General features: G+C 38.8%; 1 protein-coding gene across 1 annotated transcript; it reads right to left on the reverse strand.

The window, feature by feature from the left end:
- Nucleotides 1-255: 255 nt before the first annotated feature.
- LOC131302740 (probable L-type lectin-domain containing receptor kinase S.5) lies at nucleotides 256-4155 on the reverse strand. The gene is made up of 3 exons (XM_058329547.1): nucleotides 3426-4155; nucleotides 1935-2553; nucleotides 256-1090 (listed from the first exon to the last, which is right to left on the reverse strand). The coding sequence occupies exons 1-3, from the start codon at nucleotides 4095-4097 to the stop codon at nucleotides 279-281; spliced, it is 2103 nt and encodes a 700-aa protein (XP_058185530.1). The 5' UTR covers nucleotides 4098-4155; the 3' UTR covers nucleotides 256-278.
- Nucleotides 4156-11863: the final 7708 nt, after the last annotated feature.

Genomic DNA, 11863 nt, shown 5'->3' on the forward strand with positions numbered 1-11863 from the left:
TTATGTGAATTTGTTTGGCTTATTTTTGGCGGAAAAGCCAATTGCATTTTTAGCCGAACAGGGCCTAAGTATATATAGCCTGAAACCTCTTCCAAAGAAACAGAAGTACAGAAAAGGTTATTTTACACAACACCACCCACGAAACTGTAGACAAGCTTTTCCTCCATTATTCTCCCTTCTCACAATAAACAAATTAGAGTAAATGCATAAACCTAAAAAGGGAAAAAATAAATAAATAACGAAAAGGATGGAAAGCTTCTGGTTTCTTATTTGTTACTTTATGGGTGTTGGATTTCTGGGTTAATGGCCACTGGTGCCGAACCTGATCCACAATCCGCTGCCGTAAAGAATGTAGCGTCGGTGGTGGTGGCCGGAATGATGTCTTCCTCCAACATCGGCACGGGCGCCAACTCGTAAGGCGGCTTGAATGACGGCACGCGGGGCACAGGCATCGAGCCCGATAGCATCTGAACAATTTCCTGAGTTTCGGGTCTTTCACTTGCTCTCGGATGAGAACAAGCCAGACCCAGAAGCAAAAATCTTTGGGCCTCCTCCGGAACACAGTCCTCCCCAAGCCTACGGTCTACAGCCTCAAGTAACTGGCCTTCGCGATGCAAGGCCCAGACCCAATCTACTAACCACGGGTACGTGCCAATTTGGGTCCCGGGCCTACGACCACAAACAACTTCCAACAGAACTGCACCAAAAGCATATACATCAGACCGCTCGGTGGCCTTGCCCGTGGACACGTATTCGGGGGCCATGTACCCCATTGTTCCTGGAGCGCCCCTGACTTCTTTGTAAGAGCTTTTTTCGTTGTCTAAGGTCCTTGCAAGGCCAAAGTCTCCCAGCTTGGCGTTGAACTCGGCGTCAAGCATGATGTTACTAGCCTTGACGTCGCGGTGGACCACCCTCTTATTGTAGTGGTTGTTGAGGTAGTAGAGGGCGGAGGCTACCCCGGAGATGATCCTGCGGCGGAGATTCCAGCTCAATGGCATGTTGTTGGCATCACCGAAGAGGTGTTTGTCAAGGCTGCCGTTGGGCATGTAGTCGTAAACCAGCAACAACTTCCCGTGATTGTGACACCATCCTACGATAGAGATAGAGATTTCTTTGCGTATTACGGCGTGTACAAGTGACAACTCTTGCATTATTGTAGAAGGACATTACATGTTGGACACAATTGGATGATCCTTTCCTGGGGCGGACCCATGTTAAGGTATGTAGGGTCACATGTCCCTATGCCTTTTTTTTAAAAAAAAAAGTAAAAAAAATTGTTTCTGATATAAATATAGAAAAGTTTTCTACACTTGTTCAATACATTTCCTTGGTGTTGTGGCTCAAGGCCCTGACATGAGTTTCAGCCGCGGCAGGCACCTGGTTCGAATCCCAAAGGACCCCCCCCCCCCCCCCCCAAACCCATTCTCTGTTTTTTTTTTGTTTTTTTCTATCTCTTTCCTTTATTTCTCTATTTTTATTCTACATCTTTCCTTTATTTCTCCATTTTTATTTTATCTCTTTGTGTTTTCCTCCCATTCTAAAATATTATGAAAATCAAATTTACTAAATTACTATATTCTTTAGTTTACTTTCTCCTGACTAATTGGTAATTCTTACGGTTGCCACCGTGACAGTTGAAAGAATATTTTTAGCCATAAAAATTGTCATAAATGGGTTGCGAAATAGAATGAGTGATCCATATTCAATGGTTGAGCGATAATTTAGTTATACATAAAAAGAAATATTTTTTAAAATTGTGAATAATAAGTGCCCCTAATATATGAAATTTCTGGGTCCGACATTGATCCTATCTCAATAGTTTACGAATGAAGCGAGTTGATTTAACAGTCTATGCTTATAAAAAAAAAATCTAGCAAATTATGATTTGAGAAATAGGCCATATGGGGAAGGATTAGGACTGAAAAAGGACTAACCCAGTAATGGGACAAGGTTTTTGTGCCTGAGTTGATTGATGATTGTAAGCTCTTGAAAGAAATCTTCCTGACCCTTCAAACTCTCTCTAGAAAACATCTTCACTGCAACGTCCAAATCCTGATCCCCTGCAGCCTCCAAATCCTTCTGATTCGCCAATTTTCCCTTGTAAACAACTCCATACCCACCTTGTCCCAACTTCATCGCCTTGTCAAAATTGTTCGTAGCCTTCTGCAAATCTCTGTACTGATACACCCTCGGCATCCCGGGCATGCTCTTCACCTTTCCTGACATTTTCCTATCCGACTGTCGCAATAACCACCTCTTTCGGAAGTAGTATACCAAAACCGCCAATGTCGGTAAAAGCACCGCCGCTGGTATCCCGACGATGAGGCCAATCTTCATCCAATTTACGTAGTAGTAGTACTCCACTGTCAAGTTCCACCGTAAAACGCAGTTGAGTTGGGCTGCGTCGACTCCCGTTGAGGCCGAAAACCCAAAATATGAGTTCTGATTCACGAACCTTCTGAGGTCCAGAGGTGATGTAAGAATCGTGGTATTGGGTTTGGGAGGTGTCGCACCCGTTGGGTTTTCTTGTTTAGCCATGTAAACCGCGATGAACTGTTAACAGAAAACGTGCACCATGAAATTAAAAGTTATACTATTTCACATACGAGAAAAACTTTATACTATTTTACAAGAAATTTTTCACTGCTAGGTGGTTACCACGTGGTGCCTGTTCAACACATCCTAACCGTCCGATGAGATTTTGGATGGCTCAGATCGATTTGGGGAGAGAAAAAGGAGAGAGAAAGAGGAGGGATGAGAGGAGAGAGAAAGTTTCAATCTGAGCCGTCCAAATATGCATCGGACGGCTCGGGAGTGCCGAGCGGCACCACGTGACCACCTGCTCGGAACTAAAAAAATTCTCCTATTTTACGTATAAGAAAAACCTTTTAACGGGGCCTTCCATGAATAAAGTTTACGGCGATCAATCTCGGCCATTCAAAAGTGTTTTGAACGATCCAGATTAAAGATAAACTATTAATGGTAAGAAATAATTTATTACCGTTAATACATTATTTTTATTCTAGATCGTTCAAAATACTTTTGGACGGCTGAAATTGCGCAGAGCTGTGAATGGAATAAGTTTCTCTCTTTACGCATGTAGAAGGGGAAGGCAGAAAAAATATGTTCGATATGAATATATCTTCAGATTGAGTCACAAATTTTTAGTTATCGATATTGCATGTGGTTTTTAGGTGTATTGTGTGATGCTTGCGTCATGTGTGTCAAACTGTTCTAGACACATATCGTGGTTTTTATGTGGATCGTGTGATGCTTGCGTAACGTCTCACGTGTGTTAAACAGTTCTAGACACATATGCGTCTAAGTCCGAACATATGTGCTCATGGCAATTCCACAGGAAAGAAGTTCCATCGATTAGTTCCAAGAAAAAAAAAAAAAAAAACCGAAGTTCCGTCGAATAATACCTTTTTGATTCCGTGGTCCTCGATCCAGACGTTAAAGTAATACCCCGTTCCAAGGGGCGCAACCAGTTCAAACTCGGGGGACGTCAGCGAGGTGGTCTTGTGAGATATGACGGAGTTTATATTAAGTCCGACGTGGTTTGAGTCCGGGTCATGATCCTCTTTAAGCGTGTCGAGCTCGACCGCGATAAGCTGGTTCGAAGCGGCCCCGTCGGTGGCGGCATTAGTCAGACCCAAGTACTCGCCGGAGCTATTCGGCGGGATGCTGAGGTCCGGCGCCACCACGAACGCCAGTCCTTCGCCAGGGGTGGGAAAAGCATTCAACCGGTACATGTTCATGAGGAATGAGGTTTTGAACGACGCAACCCGGTCGGAGTCTGCGTCGCTTCGGCCTTCCCATAATTTGAAAGGAATTTTGTAAAGAATCCGGCCGGCTTGGTTGGTGGGTGGCGCGTAGTCTCCGTTCGGGGTTTCCAGCGTGAGCTGGAGGGCGCCGTTTGCGCCTATGGCAGAATGAGCGCTGGCCAAGTGCAATTTCTGGGTGTCGGAGTTGTTGTGGAAGAAGTTTTTGAACTGGATGTTGAAGGTTTTGAGTTTGGCGGAGACCGGAGGTGCCGCCCCGAGTAAAGAGAGGAGGAGCACGACTGCTGGGATTGGGTTCGCCGCCAGTCCCATTATATTTCAGGTGTGTTGATCAGGTTTTGGCTATGGGGAAATGGAAATGGAGATATGATCAGAGAACGGGGGAGAGAAGATTTTCAATTTGATTTATAGGAAAACAGTTGTGGAGAGAGAGAGAGAGGGGTCTAGTTATTCAGTGCTCCCGGTCCATGGTCAAGGGCGTTCGGGACACTTCAACGCCATTTATCCTTCTAGAATCCATGATATAGTGTATGAATCCCACATAATTAAATATGTGATACTAGAATGATTTAGAATATCACGTGTTTATGCTTTGGGACTACTAATTAATTACTCGAGGGAGAGCAAGAGGGAGAGGGAGAGGGGAGAGTTTGAAGTTTGAACCAGCCAATGGTCTTCTTTCCATCTCAATTGCTTCGAACCTTCTCAATTGCTTAAGAAGTTTTTAGGTGCAAATGGGGTACCACATGGCGGTAATCAGCGCGTATCTGAGGCGCAGATCCAAACACCCTCTCTCTCTCAGCCAACCACTCTCTCTCTCTCTCTCTCTCTCTCTCTCCTCTTTCTCTCTCTCTCAAATCCTAACCGTCCAAAACACGTTATAACGACTCGAATGTGTACTTGAATATCACGTGGACTATACCCTATTTGCAACCAAAAACTTCTCATCCTGAAGTACCCTTTTTCGGTTGATCAGTCAGTAGAATTTGCTAATACCAACTTTAGACTTTTAATGCTAGTTTCGGAATGAAAGCACCAAGAACTTGTGTTATAGTGACTTTTCCTTTGTTTTATACTGGTTTTTGCATTTAGTCAGTGGTAATATCCAGAGTTTTCTGGTTTGAAAAACGTGGCTTTAAGATTCCATTATCATGACCCTGACGATGACGATGAAAATGATGACGAGTCCGATCTAAAAAGTCACGTTTTCTCTTTTTTTCGTTTTTAATAAAATTTTATCTTTTGCCGATTAAAAAAGAAAAGAAAAGAAGTCACGTTTCTATTTTAACTCCTCAACATTTTAGAGGATAAAAAATTATTTCCGGATGGGGTGGAAACCATGGGTTTTCTACTTTCCATTGTGGGTGCCATCGTACATTGACATTGCGGTAATCAGAATCGTTCATCCTGTAGAGCTCGTAAAATAGTGTATTCACGCAAAAAATCAACATCATCGAACATTCTAAGCTGTCTGTTTTATAAACCAAAATTCAAATTTTGATATACATGAATGCCCAATAAAATTTGACTTTTTTACGTGAATACACTATTTTTTACGAGCTCTACAAAATGAATAGTTCAGATTACCTCAATAAACACACAGAGCCCACAAATGGCAGTGGTGGGAACTCCACAACCCAACAGTTTCTGCCTCCTCTGGACTAAAATAGCCTATTCACGCAAAAAATCAGCTTCATTAGACATTCTAGGCCATCCGTTTTATAAACCAAAATTCAAATTTTGATATACATATGAATGCCCAATAAAGCTGATTTTTTAAGTGCATACACTATGTTTTGCAAGCTTTATAAGATGAACGGTCCAGACTACCTCAATAAATGCACAGGGCCCACAAATGGCAGTGGTGGGAACTCCATGGCCCGACGGTTTCTGCATCCTCCAGACTAAAATAGCCTATTCACGCAAAATATCAGCTTCATCGAATATTCTAGGCCGTCCGTTTTATAAACCAAAATTTAAATTTTAATATACATATGAATGCTCAATAAAGATGATTTTTTTAACGTAAATACACTATTTTTTGCGAGCTCTACAAGATGAACGGTTCAGATTACCTCAGTAAATGCACAGGGCCCTCAAATGGCAGTGGTGGGAACTCCACGGCTTGATGGTTTCCACCTCCTTCGGACTAAAATAGCTTATTCACGCAGAAAATCAGCTTCATCGAACATTCTAGGCCATCCATTTTATAAACCAAAATTTTAATTGTAATATTAATATACATATGAATGCCCAATAAAGCTGATTTTTTTTAACGCAAATACACTATTTTTTGCGAGCTTTACAAAATGAACGGTTCAGATTATCTCAATAAATGCACATGGCCCACGTGTGACAGTGGTGGGAACTCCACGGTCTGAAGGTTTCTGCCTCCTTCGGACATAACTCACTCTCTTTTAAAAGTAACTACAGCTGATTCTGTATTCTAACTTTATTTTATTAAACTACTATTTCTTCGTACTTATTATACTTTAAATCCCAATGGTATTTTTTATTTTCTTCTTGTTATATTTCTTATCGGATCCATTCTAATGGCCTATATATTTACATTATATATATATATATATATATATATATATATATATATAATGTTAATATTTCAACGATCATACTTATATTGACTATATTTTAATTGTCATTTTTTTGCAACGGCTACATTCTAATGGGTCATATTTATAACGGCTAGCTATAGCGTCTATACATGTAACGGCTATATTTCTACAGACATATTTGTAACAGCTATATTCTCTAGCCTAAATTTATAGAGTAAAGACGGCTATTTGTTGTTTAACTTTCATCCACCACAACCTAGAATTTGTTTTATCTTTTTTGTTCGTTTCTACACAAGAAATGTTGAAAAGTAACAATTTAGTACAAAAATGAACTTTAAAAAATTCACTAAAAGACAAAACTATTCACAAAATTTAACAAATACAAATTATTGCACCAAATATAATAGAATAACAAAACACACATAGATAGGTGGGGTACAGATTAATTAGTAAAATAATGAATAATTTTATGAATAGTGCCTCGCCGGATCAGATGAGACATTGTAGCTAACAAAGTTACACCATTCACAAAGTAACGAGAGAGGAAGTGAGCCTTATGCAGTAGAGTTTTTTTCGACTTTACTCTATATTATAACGTTAAACGAGAGGCAGCGAGAGGGATGCGAATGCTTTTACATCAAAAACAGTTTCGGTAACTGAATGCTTGGGTTGTTTTCAGTGGACCTTTTGGTGGCGTTACTGATTGTTTTATGTATGAGGAATAAGGACGTGTTTCCGCTAAGTTAAAAGTTATAGACTATTACTTCTTTTAATATTTTGTAGTCAAGTTGTTTCGGATCCACTAAACTATAACAACGTAAAGATTGTATAAGAGAAATGGAGGGGAGAGGTAATGGATGTGGAAAAAAGTTTTAGAGTGGGAAAAAAACTCTTACTTTTTTGACAATAAGTTATCAATAATTTACAACCACACCCACTTTATACATTCAAATACACATCCACACATACAAGTGTGTGGGCTCCACACACATTGCATACTCTAGTGTGTGCGTGGGTGTGTAAAGTGGATGTGGTCCTAGAACTTCTCATAGTTATAGATGAACACAAAAAAAAAAAAAAAAAAGGCAGAAACGTGGGCCTAATATTGTGTATCTCATTTTAACGTGCTGCCTTGAGTTCTGGTTTCGTCAAGTCTGATTTCGATATTAAGAAAAAAAATAGTGCCGTTTGTATATTCCAAATTTTTTTTTTCTTTTTTGAGTTTCATATTGGAAAACTGATTCTCTTTTTTCCAGCTGGGGAAAGAAAAACGAAAGAGAAGACTTGTGGAAACAGTACTTATTGTGGAAAGGATGGTTGCGATATTTGATAGAGAGATATACATATTTTTTGCCAGCAACCATCATGTTAGATTTCTTGGAGGGTTCCAATCTAAAACGAATTGGTAATAGGTGGAGTAGCTTTTAGAATTTATTAACCAAGTTTGAGTGGCTTAGATGAGCGATGTGGGACAAGTAGCCCACCCAAGGTGGGAATATTTTCGTGACAAACTCTTCAGAATAGAGTGACTACGAGATTGGTACTCCTCCTTAGAGACTTGATTCCGCAGGGACAATCAATTTTGTGTCCCTTCTGTTCATTGCATCTCGAAACTCTGGAGCATCTTTTCCTCCATTGTCAATTTTCTTGGGATGTTTGGGTGTTGCTGATAGACTGGTGTCATGTTTGTTGGGTGTGCCCTGACTCTTTGATTGATCTATTCACATGGTGGATGGGTAATGGATTTAAAAATCTTGAGAAATATTTGTGGGAAACGACATTCAATGCTACAATTTGGTGGTTGGCTCGGAATGATATTGTTTTTAACAACGCGTCTTGGCAAGTGGAAGATCTTGAGGAAATAATCAAAACTAGAGTAGCAATGTGGGTTAAGGTAAATTTCGATATTAAGGTGCACTTGGTGGAAGATTTCAAGGGCTATATATCTTGATGGAATGAGAAAGGAGAAAGTATAGCAAGTGAAGCTTGCAGTGAGGATGGGGGCGATCCAATTTTCTGTTGGATGGTCCATTGTTTATTTTCCTGTTTTCTCGCTTTGTTTTCTTTACTCGGTAAGCGTGTGTACTTATAATGAGTTCCTCTCTCGATGTACTCTTTTCGAGTCAATAAAATTCTCTTTGTCGAGCCAAAAAAAAAAAAAAACAATTGACTTTTTGTTTTGTTGCATAATAGTGTGATTCTTGGATCAGTAAAAGGCATTAGAGCATCTGCATTAGGCTCATCAAATTTTTGGACTAAACTATACCTAAAAAATCACGTTTCTATTTTAACTACTTACTTTTTTGAAGTCACTGCATCTGCCTCTCTATTCTAGTATTATTTTATTAAATTACTCTTTCTTTGTATTATAATATTCAATTCAAACGTTATTTTTTTATTTTTAATCGTTATATTTCTTACCGGATCTATTCTAACATCCTATTTGTAATGGTAATATTTTAACAGTCATACTTACATTGACTATATTTTAACGGTCATATTTTTGTAACAGCTATGTTCTAACGGTTGTATTTGTAAATGGCTATAATCTAGGAGTAACATCCATTCTTGTAATGTCTATATTTCAACGGTCATATTTGTAATGGCTAAATTCTCTAGCCTAAACTTATATAGAGTATATAAGACCATTTGTTGTTTAACTCATCCACCACGACCTAGAATTTGCGTCATCTTTTTATTTCGTCTCTACACAAGAAATTTTGAAAAGTAAAAATTTAGTACAAAAAACTTTAAAAATTTCACTAAAGACAAAACTATTCCCAAAATTTAACAAATACAAACTCTAGCAAAGTCACACCATTTGCAAAGTAGTGAGGGAGTTGAGCCTGATGCAGGAGAGGTTTTTCGGTTTTGCTCTATATTATATCATTACACAAGCTGAAGCGAGAGAGATGCGGATGTCTTACATCTACAACTGTTTCGGTAACTGAATAATTGGGTTGTTTTCAATGGACCTTTTGACGGCGTTATAGATTGTTTATGAGGAATCAAAGCGTGTTGTTTCAACTGAGTTAAGAGTTATGGACTACTTGTTAAAGTACTTTTTAGTTAAGTTGTTTTTACTAAACTATAATTTAAAGATAAGAGAAATGGAGGTGGAAAAAAGTTTTAGTGTAGAAGAAAAACCTTTACTTTGACAATAAGTTATAGATGAAAAAAAATAGCAAAAAGGGGGCCTAATATTGTAAATTTATTCCCCGGTAGTGTACTCCGGTTTTGATATCTCATTTGATTTCGATATTGTTTCTCTTTTTTTTGTGTGTGTTTCATATTGGAAAACAGGAACTCATTTTTCCAGCTGGGGAAAGAGAAACGAAGAGAAGACTTGTGGGGAACCGTATACAATTTACTATTGCGGAAAACAATCCATCAAGTTGTGGGTCGGTACTCGGTAGAAATAGAATATTGTAGAGGTTAGCTGTCACCGGAATTTTTATTTTTATAATGCCCCCAATGATGCATAGTCCTTGCTACGGTATTGTGTACCTATGTGTTTTAGTCGTTTGACCGTTTCAATTAAAATTTTTGTTACTATCGAACCATGAAAAATATGGAACCATATAATACTCGTATTTGATTTCCAAACAAAGAATGACCGGTTATGTTATATATTGACAGCTCATTGAGTTGTCAATAAGGCAAGAAGAATAAAAAAAAAAAAAATCAATTCTCGATATTCTTTCAACACTTTTCAAGGTATTTTAACTAACATATAGATAAGTGTGTTTGTTAATTTGTCTTTTTTCTGCTTTATTAACAGCCCATTCGGTTGTTAATTATTTTCATTTTCCTAGAATGACAACGTAAATTTCGGTGCCATTTCGTTCCCGCATCAAGCGGGACCTTTCCCTAGTTTTCACTTCTTTCTTTCTTTTATATTTGGTAACTTCCAGAGATACTAACAGGTTACATCTTGATGATGCAAAGGCTATTCGGTCTATTGAGAAAATCTTGGGCGAAGATTATTTGGGTGATGATGAGGAAGTCTTAAGTAATCTCATGATCGATCATTAGTCATCTCAGGGGCAGATGGTTGGGACTTGAGTGTGATTGTCTCTTTTTTGGTTTTTGGGCCGAGTTGGCTTCTTGCCATCCATGGGTGGTTATTTTCTCTTCAGCAAATTGGTCTACAGTCCATTTTGGACCAGCCCATTTGGATTCTAGCCCAGCTTCTTTTACCTTGCTGGACTTGGTCCATTACATTGTTTAATTTGAAGTCTAAGGTCCTTGAATTTACTATTTTAGCCTTTTGTATTTAAAACTGGGGCAATTTACATTCCAATAGCCCGCTGTTTTTCAAATGGCGCGTTGAACGCTAGGGCTGGCGATCGTCTCTCTCTCTCTCTCTCTGGATCTCTCTCTCGATCTCTCTCTCGTTCTCTCTGGATCTCTCTCTGGATCTCTCTCTCTTGATCTCTATCAGGTACGTCTCTCTCTCTCTCTCTCTCTCTCTCTCTCTCTCTCTCTCTCTCTCGTTGATTTTTTTGCAAGTTATGGTTTAGTTTTGAGTTCGTGCGATTTTGACTCTGTTTTGAGTTTGTGCGTTTTGTAATTGTACTATTTTTTGGAGTTTTGCAAGCTGTCATTGTTCGTTAATGCTGTTTGTTGATTTACCGGCACAATGATCATTTGTGCATTGGCATATTTGTATCTGTTAGTCTTTCTGTGTATCTGTCATGTTGTTTTTTGTTCGTATGCTGTATTTGTATCTGTATCTATCAGCGTGATTTTGTTGGCATGTTTGTATCTGTTAGTCTCTCTGTGTTTCTGCATGTTTATTTTCTGTATCTGTCAGCATGTTCATGTATCTGTGTCCCTTTGTCTTTCTGTTTTGTTTGGTATATGCGTTTATATTTGTCCTGTTATACCTTTGTTTTCTATTTGTTTTTGCAGAGTAGGATTACTCTATTTCAATGGCTTCTTCGGTTATATTGATGTGCAAATATGGTGAAGTTACTCTAGTTGTCATGGCTACAAGAGGTTTTGGTTTCAATGATCTGGTGGAAAGCATTCATAAAAAGTGGCAGAATTTGGGTAGTTTTGAGCTTTTTTATGCTGTCGCTGACCATCATAATTGCAGTCTGGACAATGATGAAGACTTTTGTAACATGATTGCATTAGCTGCTGCGTTTGGTGTGACTTGTGTTGATGTATCTGTTGGGGTTATTTCTTCTTCTACCATTGAATGCGGTAAAAGTTTGGGTGAATGTGTTAGGAGTTTTGAATATGGTGAGTGTAGTACTTTTCAAGGAGAGGAAGAAGATCCGCTTGATAAATTTTGTCCTCATCATGAGACAGTGCGTCTTTCAGCCGATTGGGTTAATTTGCTTAAGTGTGTTGGTCAAGAGTTCAGAGATGGTGTAGATGATTTTAAGGCTTGTTTGTCCAAATATGCCGTTGAAATTGGTTTCAAGTATAAATATCTGAAAAATGACAGATCAAGAGTAACAGCCGAGTGCTGTAAGAAGCTGGATGGTTGTACAT

This window comes from Rhododendron vialii, chromosome 10a, assembly GCF_030253575.1.
Source record: "Rhododendron vialii isolate Sample 1 chromosome 10a, ASM3025357v1".
NCBI lineage: Eukaryota > Viridiplantae > Streptophyta > Magnoliopsida > Ericales > Ericaceae > Rhododendron > Rhododendron vialii.

What these genes read in the sequence shown, in the direction of transcription:
- LOC131302740 (XM_058329547.1), bottom strand. Translation starts at nt 4,097, where the DNA reads ATGGGACTGGCGGCGAACCCAATCCCAGCAGTCGTGCTCCTCCTCTCT. An exon ending in AGGACCACGGAATCAAAAAG is followed by an intron (nt 2,554 to 3,425) that starts GTATTATTCGAC and finishes TTCTGTTAACAG; the next exon opens with TTCATCGCGGTTTACATGGC. An exon ending in AAACCTTGTCCCATTACTGG is followed by an intron (nt 1,091 to 1,934) that starts GTTAGTCCTTTT and finishes TCTCTATCGTAG; the next exon opens with GATGGTGTCACAATCACGGG.